Here is a 24470-nt window from a genome sequence, read left to right on the forward strand (position 1 = left end):
AAGAATTCTCAAAATCCATAGAAAAATTATAGTTCTTTTTAACAAAGATTAAGTTGTTACAAGTTGATTATATTCCTTTTGTTGTTTATGCTTCGAATCTTTATTTTTTTAGTTACTTCGTTATTGGAAATATTTTATTATTTAGTTTTTTGATTTTCAGAATTCATAGATAAATTATAATTGTTTTTAAAGAGATTGATTTATTACAACAAGTTGATTATATTTCTTTTGTTGTTTATGCTTCAAATCTCTAATTTTTTAGTTATTAATTTAAAAATCTCTGAATTAAGAATTCTCAAAATCCATAGAAAAATTATAGTTCTTTTTAACAAAGATTAAGTTGTTACAAGTTGATTATATTCCTTTTGTTGTTTATGCTTCGAATCTTTATTTTTTTAGTTACTTCGTTATTGGAAATATTTTATTATTTAGTTTTTTGATTTTCAGAATCCATAGATGAATTATAATTTTTTTCAAAGAGATTCATTTGTTACAACAAGTTGATTATATTGCTTTTGCTATTTATGCTTCGAATCTCTAATTGTTTAGTTATTTATTTAAAATCGACCCTCAGAATCCATAGATAAATTAAATTTTTTTTAAAGAGATTGATTTGTTACAAATCGATTATATTTTTCTTTTGTTTATGCTTCGAATCTTTAATTTTTTAGTTATTTATTTAAAATCGACTCTCAGAATCCATAGATAATTTATAATTTTTTTTAAAGAGATTCATTTGTTACAACAAGTTGATTATATTTCTTTTGTTGTTTATGCTTCAAATCTCTAATTTTTTAGTTATTAATTTAAAAATCTCTGAATTAAGAATTCTCAAAATCCATAGAAAAATTATAGTTCTTTTTAACAAAGATTAAGTTGTTACAAGTTGATTATATTCCTTTTGTTGTTTATGCTTCGAATCTTTATTTTTTTAGTTACTTCGTTATTGGAAATATTTTATTATTTAGTTTTTAGATTTTCAGAATTCATAGATAAATTATAATTTTTTTCAAAGAGATTCATTTGTTACAACAAGTTGATTATATTTCTTTTGTTGTTTATGCTTCGAATCTCTAATTGTTTAGTTATTTATTTAAAATCGACCCTCAGAATCCATAGATAAATTAAATTTTTTTTAAAGAGATTGATTTGTTACAAATCGATTATATTTTTCTTTTGTTTATGCTTCGAATCTTTAATTTTTTAGTTATTTATTTAAAATCGACTCTCAGAATCCATAGATAATTTATAATTGTTTTTAAAGAGATTGATTTATTACAACAAGTTGATTATATTTCTTTTGTTGTTTATGCTTCAAATCTCTAATTTTTTAGTTATTTATTTAAAAATCTCTGAATTAAGAATTCTCAAAATCCATAGAAAAATTATAGTTTTTTTTAACAAAGATTAAGTTGTTACAAGTTGATTATATTCCTTTTGTTGTTTATGCTTCGAATCTTTATTTTTTTAGTTACTTCGTTATTGGAAATATCTTATTATTTAGTTTTTAGATTTTCAGAATCCATAGATAAATTAAATTTTTTTTAAAAAGATTGATTTGTTACAACAAGTTGATTATATTTTTCTTTTGTTTATGTTTCGAATCTCTATTGTATAAAACAGTCTAATTCGAACACAAAACTCTTTGGATACTTACCAATAACAAATAGTTATCTGCATCGTATCCACAAGTTCATAAAACAAGTCAAAGTAGTATGTATCTCTAACTAGATAATAGTATCAAAGTGCAAATTATTGAAACTCGTTCCAAAACTACAACGTTTCTTATTCGTTGGAATCAAATCCTGCTGAAAAATATTCAATATAAAACACGTTTAAGTCTGCTTAGTGTTGTTTACGTTTGGTTTCCGGCAATGGACTGCTAAAATTGTGGATCTAGTAAAACCTGGTCAGATATAAAACACTGGCAAAAGTGATCCTAGTTTAGATTTTAGAAAATATTTAGTTTCCATTTTTTTTTTTTAACTGGAGCCAATATTTTCATTTACATGTAATACTTTTAATAAATTTCGAACCAGATTCCAGTCTAAAATTTAAATGCTTGAACGCCTAAAACATTTCGAACTGTTTCGAATGAAAAATTGAAGCTAGAAAGATCGTTGCAAAGAACAATACTAACGATCGATCGATGTTGAAAGTAATTGTTCATTGTTCATTTGTGTACTTTTCATTCGAGAATGAACATAAATTTGTTCTAAATACAAAATGATACCTAACCTCTTCACGCCCTTGGCCACATATGTGGACGTTAAGTTTTTTTTTTTTTTTATAATACTGTCAATAATAAATAGTCCCTGAAGAGGTTAAATTTTTTAAATAAACTTTAATTTAGAATTAAAATATTTACAGTTACAGCTTGTGTGTGTACAGAAGCAACCCTTGCTAAAGAAAACACCTGGACAGGGTGTTCACCCCTGGGAAAAATTTTAATGGGGGATTCTAGAGGCCAAAATAAGACGAAAATCAAGAATATCAATTTGTTGATGGAGGCTTCGTTAAAAAGTTATTAACGTTTAAAGTTCCGCCCGTACTGAATTTTTTTCTCGAAAATGCGCAAAATTTCGGGGGTATGTCTATTCACCAAAAATGATTGTAATTAACCCCCGCGACCGAAAATAATTTTTCCAGAAAGATTTGAAATTTTTTTTTTCGCTGGAAAAGGGGACTACCCCCTGTTGATTTTTCTTAATTTGTTTTTCATTTTTAATAAATTTGTTTGACCCTCTATAGAAAAGTTGTTTAATACTCTTTTGTAGGTACTCATGGGCTCTGTTTCAGAAGAAAATTTCAATAAGCTACCTTTATTATTGCAAGAGTTATGGCCGTTTGAAAATTGGACTAGTTTTAGGGGATTTTTCTGGTCTCACAATAGATTTTTGGTAAAGAATTTTTTTTCTCGAAAATGGGTAGGAATTCAGAGTATGTCTATTCACCAAAAATGCTTGTAATTGACCCCCACAACCGAAAATAATTTTTCCAGAAAGATTTGAAATATTTTTTTGCGTCGAAAAATTTAGGCACTTAATTAGATTTTTGGTAAGGAATTTTTTTCTCGAAAGTGCGTAGGATTTCGAGGGTATGTGTAATGACCGAAAATGATTGTAATTGACCCCCGCAACCGAAAATAATTTTTCCAAAACGATTTGAAATTTTTTTTTCCGTTGGAAAATTTCACACCTTCTCGAATTTTTGTCAAAAAAGTGCGTAGGATTTCAAGGGTATGTGTAATGATCAAAAATAATTGTAATTGACCCCCGCAACCGAAAATAATTTTTCCAGAACGATTTGTAATTTTTGAATTTAATTGTTAATAACTTTTTAACGAAGCCTCCATCAATAAATTGGTATTCTTGATTTTCGTTTTATTTTGGCTTCTAGAATCTCCCATTGAAATTTTTCTCAGAGGTGGACGAACACCCTGTATAAGGACGGATAGAACGAATGTATACTATAGTCGGTGTGGAAGGCTGCTTATAAGAAAGCATAAAAGCCTTGCGAAGAAGGGTCCGCTTACGGTGCTTATTGATCTCGTCGACGAGTCCTTGCATTAGTCCAATCCTGTACCTACCGATGTATTTGCAGGAAAAAATTATTTCCAGACGTTCTATCCAATGGTACGTTTACTATTCCAGGAAAACAAATCGCACTCTAGACTAAATAATACATGTAACTACCATACACACATAAAAAAAAATATATAAAAAAATATGCATATAAATATCTATGGCTATGTTTGATTAATAAAAATGTTTAAATTTGAATAGATTTTTTATTAGAATAGAATTTGATTTTCTGATGAATTTGATCTATTTTTTATTTTAATTTAATTGTTCAACTAACACAGAGTAGAGTGCAAATGGTGAGAATATATTTGAAAAATGGAAATTAAAATTTAGACAATTTTATTAATCAAATATAGGCAACGATAAATTTTAATAGATTTTCTATTAGAATAAAATTTGATTTTCTTCTAAATTTTATCTATTTCTTATTTTAATTGAATTTTTCAACTAATACATAGTAGAATACAAATAATAGATGGTCAGAATATATTCAAAATATGGAAATTAAAATTTAAACATTTTTATTAATCAAATATAGGCAACAACAAATTTGAATAGATTATCTATTATAATAGAATTTGATTTTCTTCTAAATTTTATCTATTTCTTATTTTAATTGAATTTTTCAACTAATACATAGTAGAATACAAATAATAAATGGTCAGAATATATTTAGAAAATGGAAATTAAAATGTAAACATTTTTATTAATCAAATATAAGCAACGATAAATTTTAATAGATTTTCTATTATAATAGAATTTGATTTTCCGCTAAATTTTATCTATTTTTTATTTTAATTGAATTGTTCAACTAATACGCAGTAGACTACAAATAATACATGGTCAGAATACATTTAAAAAATCTGTAAGAACCGATTCTCTACAGAAATCGATAATATAATATAATGGAATTTAACCGAATCGTTTGGTTTAGATTTTGCTTATCGTGGGTGTGCCAGTGCCTAGCCCTTGCACGGTTCACATACTTTTTATAGTAACACACCTTGCATGCGTGAACCCTGAAAGCATCGCATAAAATACACAGCCAGTAGTCGCTGATACGTTTGGATGTGATTTGTAGTTGTATAAAAAAATTATAACGCATAAATTAATGTGGAAAATAATTTTAATAACGTCGTAAATATATACTTGCTAATAACTATTTAATTACGAAGAAAATCTGTACGAAAAGTATCCTTAAATATTGCCAAGGGACTAGCTATTTAACCATAGCAGAAGACTAGTTGGTAAATATTCAAGCAATTTGATTTATCAAAATATTAAAAATTTTGTTGCATTGTTCATATTTTCATTCCTATTGTTTTCAACAATTTATAATTTGTCATGTAAATGTTAATTGCAATTATTATTTCGTCTAAAGCATTCATGTGTGAATAGGGCGACGGAATCAACAACTGTCGACGTACATCCACAACGTACCAAACGGCTGTTCCCGTCACACTGCTGTCCAGCTGTCCACTGCCCCTCCACTTACACACCCTACTGCGCAGCCACGCGTACGTGAGTCGGAGAGCTTCGGGTAACTTCGGGAATCGAAGAGAGAGCGCGAATGTGAGTCTTTCCTTCTCGCTCTCGAAACAGATAAAATACGACTTGCGTCAACCGGCATACGATTTAAAAACCAGTGGTCGATTGAACTATTGAAATCGATAAAGCTGGCAAACGTAGAAAAGTCTACAGGGTTGTTATTATTAACAATTTTAGTGTTTCTAGATATGACGCAATTTTTGCTGATACATATAACAAAATTGTACTTTTAAATATTAAAAACAGGTTTCGTATCTGTTTTTATTTGACCGTTGTAGAAAATTGTTTAAAAATAACTCGAAAACATATCGAAATATATCGAAATTGAGACGACTAATGGCAGTGTGGCGGATTGGTGGTTCTGCGCATCTGTGTTGCGCAGTCAGTAAGCATTAATGACTCTCTCCGTCAAAGTGTGTCAAAATGGTTCGGAGTTCGTTAAAAACAATTTGTTTGGACTTTGAATTTTTTCGTTATATTATTTTGGAACAAGTCATGTATCACAGAATCCACGCGTTGTAAGCTCGGTGCAACGAAACAGAGTGATTTAAGATACTCTTGTGATTTGTTGCCTCGCGAACGACAGAGATATGGTTAGGTGTGAAATTTGTAAAAGGGAAAAGCCTGTACAAGGAGTATCGCTTCACAAGTAAGTATCGATCAAACCATTTACATCGAGTATCGATTAAACCATTTATATCGAGTTTGTAGTAGGAAGGTTATCATCGACGTGTAGTCTTGTACAGGTTATGTTTTAAAATCGAAAGTTGTTATTTAGGTTTCCAAAAGATTCGAACGAGTTGCATCAGTGGCTTGCAAACATCGGCAGGAAAGATTACATGCCTAAGGCTGGCTCTGTACTGTGTTCGAGACACTTTGCGCCAAAGTGTTTGGAACAAAAATTCAATCATGTTAGGCTGAAAAAAGGTAGCTTGCCGACTCTGTTCATGGAAGAAAACTGTACATCTGGCGTAGATGAACCTTTATCAGGTAACGTGTTGACAGTTTTAATTATACTAAAATATGACGAATATAATGTTAATTACCTTTTACGTTTGGCTCTTGTAGATGAAAATGTTATCGAAGCAGCATCTTCGTCCGAAGTAATCGTGGAATCTTACGACTTCCATAACCCTACAGAAAGTATATATACTCAAATTGTACTCGGCGTTTATAACGTCTTCCTGAAATTTTTTATTCGATAATTGTTACGATCTTAAAATTTAAAGGTTTCCAAATACATATACCAGAAACGATGAGCGAAGACGATATCACACATCGGTGCAAAGGTGGATCTGCTATTGAAACGAACAGCGAATCTCACACAATTCATAATCGTACAGAAAGTATATATCTTTTTCTCATTTACCTAATAAGATTGTATCATTTTGAAATCGATAGATTTTCTAGAATATATATAGACTGGGATGGTAAGTACAGCGAACGGTAAGATTACAAATACACATATTTTACAGACATAATCAGGAGCGATCATAACTATAGTCAAACGCCTCAGACTTACAAAAGGAAAATACGTTTTATACACGAAACGCTGCATAATACGTGCAAATCCAATAAAGTTTTAAAACAAAAAGTGAAACGTCTACAGAAAACCGTTTCTTCGTTGAGGGACGTATTAAAAAAATTAGAAACGAAATTATCTGGGCATATCGATAGTTCTTTATTCTGAATCAGTGAGGAGTTTAACGGAATGATGTTCTATGCATATTATATGTATGTAATGTACAATTGTTTCACAGGAATAGGATCTTTTTTGTCTTATTCGTTTCTTCTCTTTTAATTGACTTTAACCTCTAGATCAATGCTACGAATCTGTCTGCGTTTGACGGTTGTACAATCTATGATTATTGTTTTGTAGATGCAGCCTCGCTTGAAGTTACATCACCGAACTGCGATCTTAAATTTAGGTTACGGCGATGTTTGTGTATTATTCTGTGGATATCTTGTAAATTTCGTTTTACATACACATGTAATATTTTGTACATACTTTTAATATTTGTAAAAAATATAAATGTTGAATTTATAGGTCCAGACTTGTACGTTAATCGCCAACCATCCGAATAAGAAATTATATAAATTAAATATTTTAAATTGAATTCTTCTTATTCGGAAGCCATGAATGTTCAAATCTTAATGCTGAGATAAAAGTATGTGTAAAATTTCATTTTTAGATTTTATATAATATTTATATAGAATTTTTCGTTTATCCAGTGGGTGGTTCTATCGATTAATCCATTGACTGCCAACTACAAGATGTAGTGTTTTTTTTTTTTCAATAAAAATTACTGTAAATGCCATTTCAATACTAAATTTATGACTTAGTATTATTTTGGAAAATTTCATGTTTAAAATAAAATCTTGGCTCTCAGGGCAAGGCGCTCTAAATTTACAGTCAATAGGTTAAGAAGAACGTCCAAGACTAGAAACAGTACTCGAGATGGCGCGCGTAGTCTGTTCTAAAAAATGGCGGCCTTGGAATCGTCACACGATGAATAAAACATTCAACAGAACATTTTTAAAAGATTTGTTGGAAGGATTAAAACATATAGATTCAGTAAATACTTTAACCTCTGCTTATCTCATTAGCATCAGTAAATGATAAGTTGTGTTAATTTTCAAATTTTAGAACAAATAGACCAGGTCTCAATTTGAATTTTACATAAGATGAAGTTTGTTAGATCGGAGATACAGTTATTTCACGTGCAACAACCTAATAACATGCGCAAGGCTCTATGAAAACGTCCCTCGTGCGCAAGGAAACAAGATACATCACGATCTGCGCATCCGTCATACCACCTGTTGCAACGCAATAGTACATTTATAAAACCAACCGTGTACGGTAAATACATGGCTACAGCTATTTAAATATTTGGACGTTGGAATATTTTTAAGTCGAATGATTGATATCCCGAATCTTAAAGATATTTATTCTTTTGCTTTTGCTAGGATTAACTGGTGGATGGGATTTACCAATCTTTGGACTTTTATAGTAAGATATATTTCGAAGCTCAGGTACGAAACTTTTAACCACAACTCCTTGTTTTATGGTTCCTAGATCCAATTATCGTTTGACATTATAACATGGAAGATCAGCTACAGGGAGCCGTTTTTACCCGAGCGTGTCCATTGGTCGAGGGTGCTCACTAGCGATTTACAATCAAGATGACCAAGACCATAATTTGCAGAATAACATTTGGAGCATGATACGAAGCATTTGGCTCCGCCGTTAGTTGCCCTTCCGAATTAATCAATCCCCGGCGTTTGAATCGGCAGCTTGGGCCGAGGATGACCGAAGACGGTCGAGTTTCCATAGTTCTTGGAAAAACGTTACGCAGAACCGTATAGTCTTCCTTGGACTGTGTTAGATGCATGTAAAGATAGAGAGCTCTGGGCGCTCCTCCCCACTTACGGTTGACGAGTCGCGTTCACCATTGGCGTCCGAACTTGGCCGAGCGGAGACGACCCTTACGGCTACGGAGACCGGGTTCCTCGCGCAATAGTCTGAGCTTGCGCGGTGGTTGCGAAAGGCGCGTCCTGGCTCGGTCGCCGCTGCGCTCGGGCTTTTACTCGTCGACGAGCTTCCGTGTTGGAGTGTGCGTGTCCACGTCCCCGTCCACGTCCACGTCCACGGCGTACCGATAGAGAGACACAAAGGGAATAGAGCGGCCACCGTAACGCGTCCGGTACGGCCCGGGCAAACTCACCCGACGCACGGATCCAAATAAAGGGAGGACGCTACACGCGCGGAAGGATCGCCGGAGGACCGTTTTCGCCCGCGAAAATGTAACGATCCGGTGGACCGGTTAGTCTGGAAATAGGCTTCGACCGAGAAAGGAGGAAATATCGGTTCCCCCGGTCGGTGTTTATAGATCGCGAGTGCCAAGTATCTCGACGAGGGACTCCCATGGCGTGAACCGTCGACGCCGGTGGTTAACCATTTCTGACTAGTCCGTACCTCGACGAAGAATCAGGTAAGTCGGAATTCACTCGTTTCGTTAAATATAGACATAGATCGTACGTTCATAAAATATAGAGTTGAATATAGATAAATATAGACGGAAGGGATTATGCAATACCGGTCGTTTTACGCTCCAAACACTGCGATCAACCTGTTAACGCCCGAATTATTTTCAATATATCTGCTCCGGTGATATACATTTGAGAGTGTAATTTCGTTCCGTTCGTTCCTTGTTGTTGACTGCCATGGTGGTCTTGTTTAATGGTGCTGTTTGATAGGCTTCAAACCATTTTAAAATTGTTGAGAAAGGAATAAGTATATCGGTTGATAGAATTTTAACTATAATTATAATTATAGTAGAAAATTTGTCGGGAAATATCAAATTGTTGCGTCGATTTTTTACCACCATTTCCGCAAATATAAACACGATTTTGAGTTAGAGGTCACTTGGAAAAACGAGTTAACGTATAATTCGAGAAAAAGAATTATGGAACAAATTTGAACAAAACAATTTTAACTATAATTATAATTGTTTTGTTCAAATTTGCTTCAGAATTCTTTTTCTTGGATTCTACTTGGATAATAATTTTAGTTAAAATATAATTATACTTAAAATTGTAGTTATAATTATAATTGTAGTTACAATTGTTTTGGTCAAATTTGTTTCAGAATTCTTTTTCTTGGATTATATTTGGATAATAATTTTAGTTAAAATATAATTATAGTTAGAATTATAGTTGTAATTATAATTGTAGTTACAATTGTTTTGGTCAAATTTGTTTCAGAATTCTTTTTCTTGGATTATATTTGGATAATAATTTTAGTTAAAATATAATTATAGTTAAAATTATAGTTAGAATTATAATTGTAGTTCAAATTGTTTTGGTCAAAGTTTCATAAATCCTTTTCTTGGATTGAACTTCGATAATTATAGTTAAAATTGCTTTGTTCAAATTTGTTTCAGAATTCTTTTTCTTCGATTATACTTGGATAACAATTATAGTTAGAATTATAATTATAGTTAAAATTGCTTTGTTTAAATTTGTTTCAGAATTCTTTTTCTTCGATTATACTTGGATAACAATTATAGTTAAAATTATAGTTATAATTATAATTATAGTTAAAATTGTTTTGGTCAAAGTTTCATAATTCTTTTTCTTGGATTATACTTAAATATATTATAACTAATTATAGTTAAAATTGTTTTGTTCAAATTTATTTCATAATTCTTTTTCTTGGATTATACTTGAATAATAATAATAGTTAAAATTATAGTTGTAATTACAATTATAGTTAAAATTGTAGTTATAAGTATAATTATAGTTAAAATTGTAGTTATAATTATAATTATAGTTAAAATTGTAGTTATAATTATAATAATAGTTAAAATTGTTTTGTTCAAATTTGTTTCATAATACATTATCTTAGATTATACTTTGATATATTATAACTATAATTATAATTATAGTTAAAATTGTTTTGTTTAAATTTGTTTCGCAATTTTCTTTCTGGGGTTACACGTTACCTCGCTTTTCCAGTAATCTCTGACTTGAAATCGTGTTTACATTTGCAGAAATGGTGGTAAACAATCGACGCAACAGTTCGATATTTTCTGGAAACATTCGAACGCGATAAACCGACCGAAAGTATTCGTTTGTTTACATAGCAAAAGTCGTTTGATGTTTGGGTCCCTCGTAACTGTGCATTCGAGATTTAAATCGGTTTTATTAATGTTTAATTACGCGTGTAGAAGCGGTTTATGGTGGGTAAAAGTGTTGTACCTATGGGGGATAAAAAGCATTGTTGGATCAGTCTCGGTAGAAGCGATACTCTGTTCAACTATGGTTGGCTCCTGCGACGCAGTACGTCGTCAGTCTCCCCTTTCACCTTTCCACCTTCGATGGAAACGTTTACTGACATGGTGGTCACCGGTGACCGGCACATGATGCCTGAGGATTCTTAAAACATTTAAAATAAATGAATTTGTTTCCTGACATGGTGGTCACCGGTGACCGACACTTCATGCCTGGGGATCCTTAAAACATTTAAAATAAATAAATTTGTTTACTGACATGGTGGTCACCGGTGACCGGCACATGATGCCTGAGGATTCTTAAAACATTTAAAATAAATGAATTTGTTTCCTGACATGGTGGTCACCGGTGACCGACACTTGATTCCTGGGGATCCTTAAAACATTTAAAATAAATGAATTTTAACACTTTGATATTTTATAATTTTATAAATTATAGTGTTTGACTATGTAAAATCCACATTTGTAGTTTGTTAGATATCACATCTTTTCTATTAAGGGTTTATTCCCGTTAATGAAAAATAATAATAAATGACGTTGGAAATAGTACGAATTGAATGTTTCTAATGAAAGGAATACTTTGAATATTGCGACGCAATAGCAATTTTAACGCGTTCGAGCTCGCTGTTAGGCGACGTTACGCGTTTACTCGGCCAGAGACGAGTCTCAAACGTAAACAAATCACTGTTATAGCGTTCAGCTCGCACTCAACATTCCAACGTTTCGCCAAGCTTCGAATAATCAGGATTTAAATGCAAAGAAATGTTAAATTTACAGAATATCCCGAGTATAATGCTATTATTAGTATGTGTTGCGCTAGCACGTGGTTCTAATAAATTTCAGATTCCAATATTACTTTTAACATAAGTAATACCTTATTAAATTCAATAAACGTGGTTAACAAATAAACAATTTCAAGTAACATTCTTCTTCTAGGTTGGATTCTTTTAACACGTTCACTGCCAGACCAAAACCGTATAATATTTTGCAAAAGTAAAATTTTGATTTTGTACCATTGTAAGCTACATAACCTAAAATTTGTTTTGGTATTTATTTTCGTAATCTTGTTATAATTGACAATGTTTATCCAAATTTATTTTTCTCAACACCTTAACTTGAGAATTAATTTTCCTAACATCATAATGATAAATCCTGTCACCCATGTATGGGTGACGTGGCAGTCAAAGTGTTAATACTCTTTTACCACTTTTACTTCTACATTACTTCTACGTTTTACGCCTCTTTCAGCTCCTCTACCTCATCTACTCTTTTACCATACGTGCATCCATACATACATACACACCGTTGCCAACTTATAGGAAGATTATTCCCTAACAGTATACATCGCTTGCTCCCCAAGCAAAGGAGTAATTTCTGAAGAGTGTAGCTTATTGGTCAGGGTTAGGTCTGGATTAGTAATAATTTTTGAAGAATGTAGCTTACTGGTCTAGTTCAGATCTAAATTAGGACTTTGAAATGTACAGAATATCTCAAATATAGTGTTATCATTTAATACGTATGCATCATTTGCTCCCCAAGTAGTAATTTTTGAAGAATGTAGAGTATTGGTCTGGGTTAGGTCTGGATTAGTAATAATTTCTGAAGAGTGTAGCTTATTGGTCAGGGTTAGGCCTGGATTAGTAATAATTTTTGAAGAATGTAGCTTATTGGTCTAGGTCAGATCTAGATTAAAACTTTGAAACGTACAGAATATCTCAAATATAGTGTTATCATTTAATACGTATGCATCATTTGCTCCCCAAGTAATAATTTTTGAAGAATGTAGCGTATTGGTCTGGGTTAGGTCTGGATTAGGATTTTCAAGTGTACGGAATATCTTAAATATAATGTTATTATTTAATACGTATGCATCATTTGCTCCGTAACTAAAGGAACAATTTCTGAAGAGTGTAGCTTATTGGTCAGGGTTAGGTCTGGATTAGTAATAATTTTTGAAGAATGTAGCTTACTGGTCTAGGTCAGATCTAGATTAAAACTTTGAAACGTACAGAATATCTCAAGTATAGTGTTATTATTTAATAAGTATGCATCGTTTGCTCCCCAACAAAAGAAACAATTTCTGAAGAGCGTAGCTTATTGATCAGCATTAGGCCTGGATTAGTAATAACTAGACTGCGGATGTTTATGCAGTTCTGGGAAATTTTAATCCTCAAAAAACTACAGACTGCATTTAATATGCAAAAATATAAGAAATACTTAAAGTAAGATACGAATTATTATATTTAGGGATTGAGACAGAGCTCTAGAAAGCTCTGATTTCATTAATTCTATTAATAAAAATGTGAATTTGCATAAAGATCCGCAGTCTAGTAATAACTTTTGAAGAATGTAGCTTATTGGTCTAGGTCAGACCTAGATTATAACTTTGAAACGTACAGAATATCTCAAATATAGTGTTATCATTTAATACATATGCATCGTTTGCTCCCCAACTGAAGGAACAATTTCTGAAGAGTGTAGCTTGTCCATCTGGTCTTGTTGTGGTCCAGTAAGCTATTTCGAGTGAGCGTTCGTATACGTATGTATGTATGTATGTATACATGGAGAACGACATTCGCGTATCACAGCTTCCCTCTCACTCTACGAGTTCTTGCAACAGGTTACTCTTGTGTATACCGATCGAGCGACTGCGCAAAAACAATCGACAGGCCAAGTGACGAATTAAATTCTTCCGGTTTGGTATTTACTACAATCTCGTCCCTCGATACGCTCTAACTCTTCAATGGCCGCTGTCACGTATACGTGACTTTGCGATCCAGCAGACGTTGGCCACTGTCATTCAACTTATTACGTTTTTTGAGGTTACATTTACAATTCCTAGCATCTTCGTGTATCTCAATTTGGTCTACAATAACAATGGCGACGGAAAACGGTTTTCGTGTGATACGTGAGGCCATTAAAGTAAGACCATTGTAAAAACCTAAACTAAAGCGTTTTTTTTGTGATTTTTTTTGGATGCATGGAAAATTATGAAGATAATAATATTCAAGAATGTTATTAACCCCTTAATGTTCCTATTTTTCGGGTTAACAAACAATGATCAGTTTTCTTTATTGGATTTGTTTCTAAAAATACGGTTTTTGTTAATTACAATGTTGTATCTAACGTATAATTTGAAGGAAAACAAATATTATCATCCCTTAAACCGTTGGATTGAAAAAATATTGTTTTCAAAGCAGTCAGACTCGGGCATGAACGTTAAAGAGTTAACCATGTGGTTAAGTGTTAAAAAAGAAATGTTTATTCAAAAATAGTGCAAAATATCGACACTGGAGCCACTCTCGCGAGGCGCGTTGAATTTGAGGCGCTGTGTAACTGACGCAAATTTGTATCTCGAGAAAAACAAGAAATTTTCTCTTAATCTAGACGAATATAGATAGTGAAATACGCAGGGGATTTTTGAAACATTAATTTTTGTGTGATTGGCGAGCATTTGCGCCTCGCGAGGGTGGCTCCAGCGTCATTTTCCACTATTTTCGAATAAATATTTTTATTTTAACACTTATCGACATGGTTAATAACATTCTTGAATATTATTATACTATTTTCCACCTAAAAAAAAACATCGCAAAAAAACGCTTTAACCCCTTAAACAATCTGTGGATCGTCTAAAAAAATTGCATTATAGTGGATCTTTCTATACAAGATAGAAAATGAATTTTCTTACGCGTAAATTGTTGATAGCTTCGAGTTGAATGTTGTGATCGATAGAAGAGTGCATTTCGAATCGCGAGAAGAATGATTAATCGAGGACCAAGAGCCGCGTGGGAGACTCTATGAAAGCGAATAAGAGGCAGGATAATTGACGATTAGGCGTGCAAATCAAGCGCTTACCGGAGCAAAACGGTGTCGAAATTGAAGCGTTTGGCAAACATACGCGTTTCTTCTTGCATCTAAATATTGATCGCGATGAATCTTGGATGGCGAGTGTATTTTTAACAAAATTCAGATTTCGAATTTTTGAAACGTTAAATTCGAAAATACCACCATTTACTGTGGTTTGATAAAAAACTGTTAAATGCAATTTTTAATGGAAATTACAGAGTTGCAAGTTTCGAAGCTCGCAATTTTTTATTCAATAATACATATTTACCAACTGTAAAGAATACTCCGAATTGAGAAACACTGACATTTACCACTGTTTAATGCAAAACTGTTAAATGCAAAGTTTAATGGAAATTACAGAGTTGCAAGTTTCGAAGCTCGTAATTTATTGTTCAATAATACATATTTACTAACTGTAAAGAATACTCTGAATTGAGAAACACTGCCATTTACCACTGTTTAATGCAAAACTGTTAAATGCAAAGTTTAATGGGAAGTGGAGTGTTGCAAGTTTCGAAGTTAGCAATTTACTATTCAATAATACATATTTACCAACTGTAAAGAATACTCTGAATTGAGAAACACTGCCATTTACCACTGTTTAATGCAAAACTGTTAATTGAAAAGTTTAGTAGAAAGTGGAGGGTTGTAAGTTTCGAAGCTCGCAATTTACTATTCGATAATAAATATTTACGACCTGTAAAGAATACTCTGAATTGAGAAACACTGCCATTTACCACTGTTTAATGCAAAACTGTTAAATGCAAAGTTTAATAGAAAGTAGAGGGTTGCAAGTTTCGAAGCTCGCAATTTACTATTCGATAATAAATATTTACGACCTGTAAAGAATACTCTGAATTGAGAAACACTGCCATTTACCACTGTTTGATGCAAAACTGTTAATTGAAAAGTTTAATAAAAAGTGGATGGTTGCAAGTTTCGAAGCTCGTAATTTACTGTTCAATAATACATATTTACCAACTGTAAAGAATACTCTGAATTGAGAAACACTGCCATTTACCACTGTTTAATGCAAAACTGTTAAATGCAAAGTTTAATAGAAAGTAGAGGGTTGCAAGTTTCGAAGCTCGCAATTTACTATTCGATAATAAATATTTACGACCTGTAAAGAATACTCTGAATTGAGAAACACTGCCATTTACCACTGTTTGATGCAAAACTGTTAATTGAAAAGTTTAATAAAAAGTGGATGGTTGCAAGTTTCGAAGCTCGTAATTTACTGTTCAATAATAAATATTTACCAACCGTAAAGAATACTCTGAATTGAGAAACACTGCCATATACCACTGTTTAATGCAAAACTGTTAATTGAAAAGTTTAGTAGAAAGTGGAGGGTTGTAAGTTTCGAAGCTCGCAATTTACTGTTCAATAATACATATTTACCAACTGTAAAGAATACTCTGAATTGAGAAACACTGCCATTTACCACTGTTTAATGCAAAACTGTTAAATGCAAAGTTTAATGGGAAGTGGAGAGTTGCAAGTTTCGATACGAGCAATTTACTATTCAATAATAAATACTTAGCAACTGTAAAGAATACTCTGAATTGAGAAACACTGCCATTTACCACTGTTTGATGCAAAACTGTTAATTGAAAAGTTTAATAAAAAGTGGATGGTTGCAAGTTTCGAAGCTCGTAATTTACTGTTCAATAATAAATATTTACCAACAGTAAAGAATACTCTGAATTGAGAAACACTGCCATTTACCACTGTTTAATGCAAAACTGTTAAATGCAAAGTTTAATGGGAAGTGGAGGGTTGCAAGTTTCGTAGCTCGTAATTTACAGTTCAATAATAAATATTTACCAACTGTAAAGAATACTTTGAATTGAGAAACACTGCCATTTACCACTGTTTAATGCAAAACTGTTAAATGCAAAGTTTAATAGAAAGTGGAGGGTTGCAAGTTTCGAAGCTCGTAATTTATTGTTCAATAATACATATTTACCAACTGTAAAGAATACTCTGATTTGAGAAACACTGCCATTTACCACTGTTTAATGCAAAACTGTTAAATGCAAAGTTTAATAAAAAGTGGATGGTTGCAAGTTTCGAAGCTCGTAATTTACTGTTCAATAATAAATATTTACCAACCGTAAAGAATACTCTGAATTGAGAAACACTGCCATTTACCACTGTTTAATGCAAAACTGTTAATTGAAAAGTTTAGTAGAAAGTGGAGGGTTGTAAGTTTCGAAGCTCGCAATTTACTATTCGATAATAAATATTTACGACCTGTAAAGAATACTCTGAATTGAGAAACACTGCCATTTACCACTGTTTAATGCAAAACTGTTAAATGCAAAGTTTAATAGAAAGTGGAGGGTTGCAAGTTTCGAAGCTCGTAATTTATTGTTCAATAATACATATTTACCAACTGTAAAGAATACTCTGATTTGAGAAACACTGCCATTTACCACTGTTTAATGCAAAACTGTTAAATGCAAAGTTTAATAAAAAGTGGATGGTTGCAAGTTTCGAAGCTCGCAATTTACTATTCAATAATACATATTTACCAACTGTAAAGAATACTCTGAATTGAGAAACACTGCCATTTACCACTGTTTAATGCAAAACTGTTAATTGAAAAGTTTAGTAGAAAGTGGAGGGTTGTAAGTTTCGAAGCTCGCAATTTACTATTCGATAATAAATATTTACGACCTGTAAAGAATACTCTGAATTGAGAAACACTGCCATTTACCACTGTTTAATGCAAAACTGTTAAATGCAAAGTTTAATAGAAAGTAGAGGGTTGCAAGTTTCGAAGCTCGCAATTTACTATTCGATAATACATATTTACCAACTGTAAAGAATACTCTGAATTGAGAAACACTGCTATTTACCACTGTTTAATGCAAAACTGTTAATTGAAAAGTTTAATAAAAAGTGGATGGTTGCAAGTTTCGAAGCTCGTAATTTACTGTTCAATAATACATATTTACCAACTGTAAAGAATACTCTGAATTGAGAAACACTGCTATTTACCACTGTTTAATGCAAAACTGTTAATTGAAAAGTTTAATAAAAAGTGGATGGTTGCAAGTTTCGAAGCTCGTAATTTACTGTTCAATAATACATATTTACTAACTGTAAAGAATACTCTGAATTGAGAAACACTGCCATTTACCACTGTTTAATGCAAAACTGTTAAATGCAAAGTTTAATAGAAAGTAGAGGGTTGCAAGTTTCGAAGCTCGCAATTTACTATTCGATAATAAATATTTACGACCTGCAAAGAATACTCTGAATTGAGAAACACTGCCATTTACCACTGTTTAATGCAAAACTGTTAATTGAAAAGTTTAATAAAAAGTGGATGGTTGCAAGTTTCGAAGCTCGTAATTTACTGTTCAATAATAAATATTTACCAACCGTAAAGAATACTCTGAATTGAGAAACACTGCCATTTACCACTGTTTAATGCAAAACTGTTAAATGCAAAGTTTAATGGGAATTGGAGGGTTGCAAGTTTCGAGACGAACAAGTTACTATGAAAGGTGGAATGATAAATATTTACCAACTTTTAAAGAATACTCTGGCCACGAAGCACGATGATCCTCGATTTCAAACTCAGATTCCTTAACAGGAGTGGAATCGATTTTGAAGGACCGCGACGATTGCCGTCAGTTGGAAAGGTTATTCGCATGACCCACATTCACCCTCTGCGCGGCACGAATATTCATACAGACGAAATTACACGGCCACGCAAACACGCGTGATTACCAGCGAATCAATCGTTGCTTGAAAATTTATCGATTCTGATCTCACCGTTTAAAAGACCGGAGATACTCTATGGAAATCACCAAACTGTGTTGCGTGACTTTTTGCAACGAATGATTCTGGAAATAATTGTTAATACGACTTACGAGACATGGTCATCGTATAATTTATCTCGTAGAACAATTTAATGAAAAAATATTAATTATATTTATTATTCATTTATTAACTGGAACGAACACTTTAGAACGAAAGATGTGATATGGAAGGAGCTACAATTTTTTTTAAGGATTTTAATCAAACGTTATGGCTTATAAAGTTTTAACAAAATAAATTTATTTCCAATATGTTTAATAATTTTAGACTTTGTAATGATTGTTCGATCATATCAGTTTTAGTGTGTACAAAAATTGTATAATTAATCATTGTATTTATGCAGGGTGTTTGGCCAATCCTGGGAAAAATTTTAATGGGAGATTCTAGAGGCTAAACTAAGACGAAAATCAAGAATATAAATTTCTAGACAAAGGCTTCGTTAAAAAGTTATTAAAAAATTAAATTACAAAATTTCAAATTTTTCTGAAAAAATTATTTTTGGTTACCGGGGTCGATTGCAATTATTTTTGGTGAATACACATACCTCCGAAATCCTACCCAGTTTCGAGAAAAAAATTCGTTACCAAAAATATAATGTCTGTTCATGAATGAATGATTCCCCTGAAATTTCACGTGTTTCAAATCATTCTAAAAAAATTACTTTTAGTTCCAGAGGTCGATTGCAATCATTTTTGGTAAATAGACATACCCCCGAAATCCTAACAATTTTCGAGAAAAAAATTGAGTAAGTGGACAAATTTCGTTGATGAAATTAAAAAATTTCAAATCATTATAAATAAATTATTTTTGGCTATAAGGGTTAATTACAATCTTGTTTGGCGAATAGACATACACTCGAAATTCTACCCAGTTTCGAGAAAAAAATTCGTTACCGAAAATATAACGTCTGATCATGAATGAATGATTCCACTGTAATTTCACGTGTTCCAAATCGTTCTAAAAAAATTACTTTTAGTTGCAGGGGTCGATTGCAATCATTTTTGGTGAATACACATAACCACGAAATCCGGCACACTTTCGAGAAAAAAATTCCTGAACGAAAATATAATGTATGGCCAGAAATGTACCTCGGAAATGCAAATCTTTAAAACTTCCTAACTTTTGAACGGTTTGGACGATTTTAATTTTTCAAAATGCAAACGACGCGTATTTTAGTGAAGAATATGTAGAAAATCCAAAAATAATCGATAGTTGATCCTTGATCTCACAAAATGAGGAAAACCCCATAAAAATAGACCAATTTTGAAACAACTATAACTCCTACAATAGTGAATATATTTCCATGAAACTTTTTTCTAAAGTAAAACTCATAGGTACCTACAAAAAAGTATTAGACAACTTTTCTACAGGGCGTAACACAAAATTACTAAAAAACAAAAAGTCATTTTTAAGAAAAATATAGGTAGGTGCCTAAATTTTTCGACGAAAAAAAAAAAAATTTTAATGTCGCTCTGGAAAAATTATTTTTGATTTCGAGGGTCAATTATAATCATTTTTGGTGAACACACATACCTCCGAAATTCTATCCACTTTCGAGAAAAAAATTCGAGTAGGTACAGAAATTTTTAGACGAAATTGAAAAATTTCAAATCATACTGAAAAAATTATTTTCGATTGCGTGGGTCAATTACAATTACCTTTGGTCATTACACATATCCTCGAAATCCAACTTATTTTCGAGAAAAAAATTCGAAATGTGTGAAATTTTTCGACGGAAAAAAAAAAATTTCAAATCGCTTTGAAAAAATTATTTTCGGTAGCGGGGGTCAATTACAATCATTTTTGGTGAATAGACATACCCCCGAAATCTTGCGCATTTTCGAGAAAAAAATTCAGTACGGGCGGAACTTTAAACATTAATAACTTTTTAACGAATACTCCATCAACAAATTGGTATTCTTGATTTTCGTCTTATTTTGGTCTCTAGAATCTCCCATTAAAATTTTTCCCAAGGTTGACCGAACACCCTGTATATTATAAATATAAAAGGTCTCAAATGTGAACCTTGTGGAACACCCGGATGTAACGTTAATTTCTCTCGAGTAATTATTATTAAATTTAACTATGGAAGGATAGATAAAGTATTAAATTTATTTATAGCCAGAGGAAATTTCTGCAAGTAAGACATATCTGAGAACGTTAACGCAAAAGTAGAACAGTTTTATACCGCGTCTGTCTTTGAAGGGGCATAATGGCAAACGGGAAGGATTGGCCGATTGCCAGTCTTAAAATAACGAAAAATAAGCAACGATAAAGATTTCCATAACAGCCGTAGAACATTGTCCGTCATAGAAGCGATATTTTATCGCAACGAACTGCGCTCGCCTACTGGTAGCCATTTTCTTTGTGAAAAGCTTCGTGCAATATACGATCGCGGAGGAAAAAAAAGACGATTAACGAACGCTCGAGTTGCGTAAAAAAAAATAGACAATTCACGCGAAACAGTTTGCTGTCTCGTTCTAAAAACGGACTCGTCTTCTGCACAGTTTCCACTTATTCTTGCGAGAAGATTCGCGTTTTACAACCATTGTGATGTAACGCGGATAAAAAACGAAGAATTCGGCACAGAAAATTAATAAAAGATGATTCGTTGATTCGTACGTATGATTATCATAATTAGATTCTCGCGAAACTTTACAACGGACAACAAGTGTTTGCGACTGGGGAACATATGGCTTACGACCTTTTCCATTCCGAAGATCCAACGAAACTAACTTGGAAACTTTACCGATTCATTTTGAGGAAATTTTAGTTTCTTGGAAACTTGGTGAAAAATATCACAAACACAATAGGGATAGAACATTCAATTTAAGAATTTTAATTTCAATTTTTCCTTGACGTACTATTTAATTAGAAATTATTTTTCAAACGTATACTATTTAATTTGGTTTAGATTTGTGTGTAAATGGAATCTCCCAAGGAGTCACAAACAAAAAGAGAAAATTCAATTTTAGATAAATAGAAAAAATAAAAAAATAGAAAAATGGAAAATTCAATTTAAGAATTTTAATTTCAATTTTAACCCCTTGACGTACTATTTAATTAGAAATTATTTTTCAAACGTATACTATTTAATTTGGTTCAGATTTGTGTGTAAATGGAATCTCTCAAGGAGTCACAAACAAAAATAGAAAATTCATTTTTAGATAAATAGAAAAAATAAAAAAATAGAAAAATGGAAAATTCAATTTAAGAATTTTAGATAAATAGAAAAAATAGAAAAATAGAAAATAGATAATTCAATTTAAGAATTTTAATTTCAATTTTAACTCCTTGACGTACTATTTAATTAGAAATTATTTTTCAAACGTATACTATTTAATTTGGTTTAGATTTGTGTGTAAATGGAATCTCCCAAGGAGTCACAAACAAAAAGAGAAAATTCAATTTTAGATAAATAGAAAAAATAAAAAAATAGAAAAATGGAAAATTCAATTTAAGAATTTTAGATAAATAGAAAAAATAGAAAAATAGAAAATAGATAATTCAATTTAAGAATTTTAATTTCAATTTTAACCCCTTGACGTACTATTTAATTAGAAATTATTTTTCAAACGTATACTATTTAATTTGGTTCAGATTTGTGTGTAAATGGAATCTCTCAAGGAGTCACAAACAAAAATAGAAAATTCATTTTTAGATAAATAGAAAAAATAAAAAAATAGAAAAATGGAAAATTCAATTTAAGAATTTTAGATAAATAGAAAAAATAGAAAAATAGAAAATAGATAATTCAATTTAAGAATTTTAATTTCAATTTTAACTCCTTGACGTACTATTTAATTAGAAATTATTTTTCAAACGTATACTATTTAATTTGGTTTAGAGTTGTGTGTAAATGGAATCTCCCAAGGAGTCACAAACAAAAATAGAAAATTCAATTTTTGATAAATAGAAAAAATAAAAAAATAGAAAAATGGAAAATTCAATTTAAGAATTTTAGATAAATAGAAAAAATAGAAAAATAGAAAATAGATAATTCAATTTAAGAATTTTAATTTCAATTTTAACTCCTTGACGTACTATTTAATTAGAAATTATTTTTCAAACGTATACTATTTAATTTGGTTTAGATTTGTGTGTAAATGGAATCTCTCAAGAAGTCGCAAACAAAAAGAGAAAATTCAATTTTAGATAAATAGAAAAAATAAAAAAATAGAAAAATGGAAAATTCAATTTAAGAATTTTAGATAAATAGAAAAAATAGAAAAATAGAAAATAGATAATTCAATTTAAGAATTTTAATTTCAATTTTAACTCCTTGACGTACTATTTAATTAGAAATTATTTTTCAAACGTATACTATTTAATTTGGTTCAGATTTGTGTGTAAATGGAATCTCTCAAGGAGTCACAAACAAAAATAGAAAATTCATTTTTAGATAAATAGAAAAAATAAAAAAATAGAAAAATGGAAAATTCAATTTAAGAATTTTAGATAAATAGGAAAAATAGAAAAATAGAAAATAGATAATTCAATTTAAGAATTTTTTATTTTAATTTTAACCCCTTGACGTACTATTTAATTAGAAATTATTTTTCAAACGTATACTATTTAATTTGGTTTAGATTTGTGTGTAAATGGAATCTGTCAAGGAGTCACAAACAAAAATAGAAAATTCAATTTTAGATAAATAGAAAAAATAAAAAAATAGAAAAATGGAAAATTCAATTTAAGAATTTTAGATAAATAGGAAAAATAGAAAAATAGAAAATAGATAATTCAATTTAAGAATTTTAATTTTAATTTTAACTCTTTGACGTACTATTTAATTAGAAATTATTTTTCAAACGTATACTATTTAATTTGGTTTAGATTTGTGTGTAAATGGAATCTCCCAAGGAGTCACAAACAAAAAGAGAAAATTCAATTTTAGATAAATAGAAAAAATAAAAAAATAGAAAAATGGAAAATTCAATTTAAGAATTTTAGATAAATAGAAAAAATAGAAAAATAGAAAATAGATAATTCAATTTAAGAATTTTTTATTTTAATTTTAACCCCTTGACGTACTATTTAATTACAAATTATTTTTCAAATTTAAAACTTGAATGTAAAAATGTGTTGATTTTAATATACTTGGGACAAATTTTAATGGGGGATTCTTGAGGCCAAAATAAGACGAAAATGAAGAATACCAATTTGTTGATGGAGGCTTCGTTAAAAAGTTATTAACGTTTAAACCTCCGCGCATGCAGCGTGCACGATTCCCGTCTCACAGGCGCAACTTTAAACGTTAATAACTTTTTAACGAAGCCTCAATTAAAAAATTGGTATTCTTGATTTTCGTCTTATTTTGGCCTCTAGAATCTTTCATTAAAATTTTTAATTCCAAAAACATTCACTGGTGGCTGAATTATTTTACCAAAAATCAAAAGGGCATAAATCTTCCTGAGTTCTTAGGATCTGAGGTAGATTTTTTCGAAGAAAGGAGGATTTACGTTAAAAATTCTTGTTAAACACGTGTGGTATTATAATGCAAATTAAATAATATTTACTCTTTAATTATCTTATTAAAATCATACTGAACTCGTGCATATTAATTTTTTAAGAAGTAACTGAAACTATCTAGGTCGACAGATTTGTTTAAATTCATAAAATGATGGGTGAATTATTAATATTAAAATTTTAATGGGAAATTCTAGAGGCCAAAATAAGACGAAAATCATGAATACTAATTTGTTGGTGGAGGCTTCGTTAAAAAGTTATTAACATTTAAAGTTAAAGTGTGCAACGCGCACGGTTCCCGTCTCACAGACGCAACTTTAAACGTTAATAACTTTTTAACGAAGCCTCAATTAAAAAATTGGTATTCTTGATTTTCGTCTTATTTTGGACTCTA

The 24470-nt window shown here is 31.1% G+C and overlaps 2 protein-coding genes across 4 annotated transcripts in view; both read left to right on the forward strand.

Moving 5' to 3' along the window:
• Window positions 1–5511: 5511 nt before the first annotated feature.
• Window positions 5512–7090, forward strand: LOC122403044 (THAP domain-containing protein 1-like). Of its 2 annotated transcripts, XM_043406326.1 has the most exons (6): window positions 5512–5781; window positions 5911–6122; window positions 6201–6275; window positions 6362–6478; window positions 6608–6866; window positions 7012–7090. In XM_043406326.1, exons 1-5 carry the CDS (start codon window positions 5723–5725, stop codon window positions 6820–6822), a joined length of 678 nt encoding a protein of 225 aa, XP_043262261.1. In that variant the 5' UTR covers window positions 5512–5722; the 3' UTR covers window positions 6823–6866; window positions 7012–7090. The 2 variants fall into 2 exon arrangements, with proteins under 2 accessions (XP_043262261.1, XP_043262260.1); XM_043406325.1 differs by having other exon boundaries at window positions 6608–7083.
• A 1173-nt stretch (window positions 7091–8263) lies between these two features.
• The window catches only part of LOC122403024, a 67296-nt gene continuing 51089 nt past the window's right edge, over window positions 8264–24470 (forward strand). For both annotated transcript variants that reach the window (XM_043406301.1, XM_043406300.1), the window contains exon 1: window positions 8264–9124. The gene's annotated coding sequence lies outside the window, so the exon portion shown is untranslated. The remainder of the gene's footprint in view (window positions 9125–24470) is intronic.

Source organism: Colletes gigas, unplaced genomic scaffold (genome assembly GCF_013123115.1).
Source record: "Colletes gigas isolate AHSC1104 unplaced genomic scaffold, ASM1312311v1 Colletes_gigas_Sc00043, whole genome shotgun sequence".
Classification (NCBI taxonomy): domain Eukaryota; kingdom Metazoa; phylum Arthropoda; class Insecta; order Hymenoptera; family Colletidae; genus Colletes; species Colletes gigas.

Excerpts from the sequence above, each read along its gene's own strand:
- LOC122403044 (XM_043406326.1), top strand. The coding sequence starts at position 5,723 with ATGGTTAGGTGTGAAATTTGTAAAAGGGAAAAGCCTGTACAAGGAGTA. Across the intron at positions 6,123-6,200 it reads CGTAGATGAACCTTTATCAG|ATGAAAATGTTATCGAAGCA; the intron begins GTAACGTGTTGA and ends TGGCTCTTGTAG. Across the intron at positions 6,479-6,607 it reads AATTCATAATCGTACAGAAA|ACATAATCAGGAGCGATCAT; the intron begins GTATATATCTTT and ends CATATTTTACAG.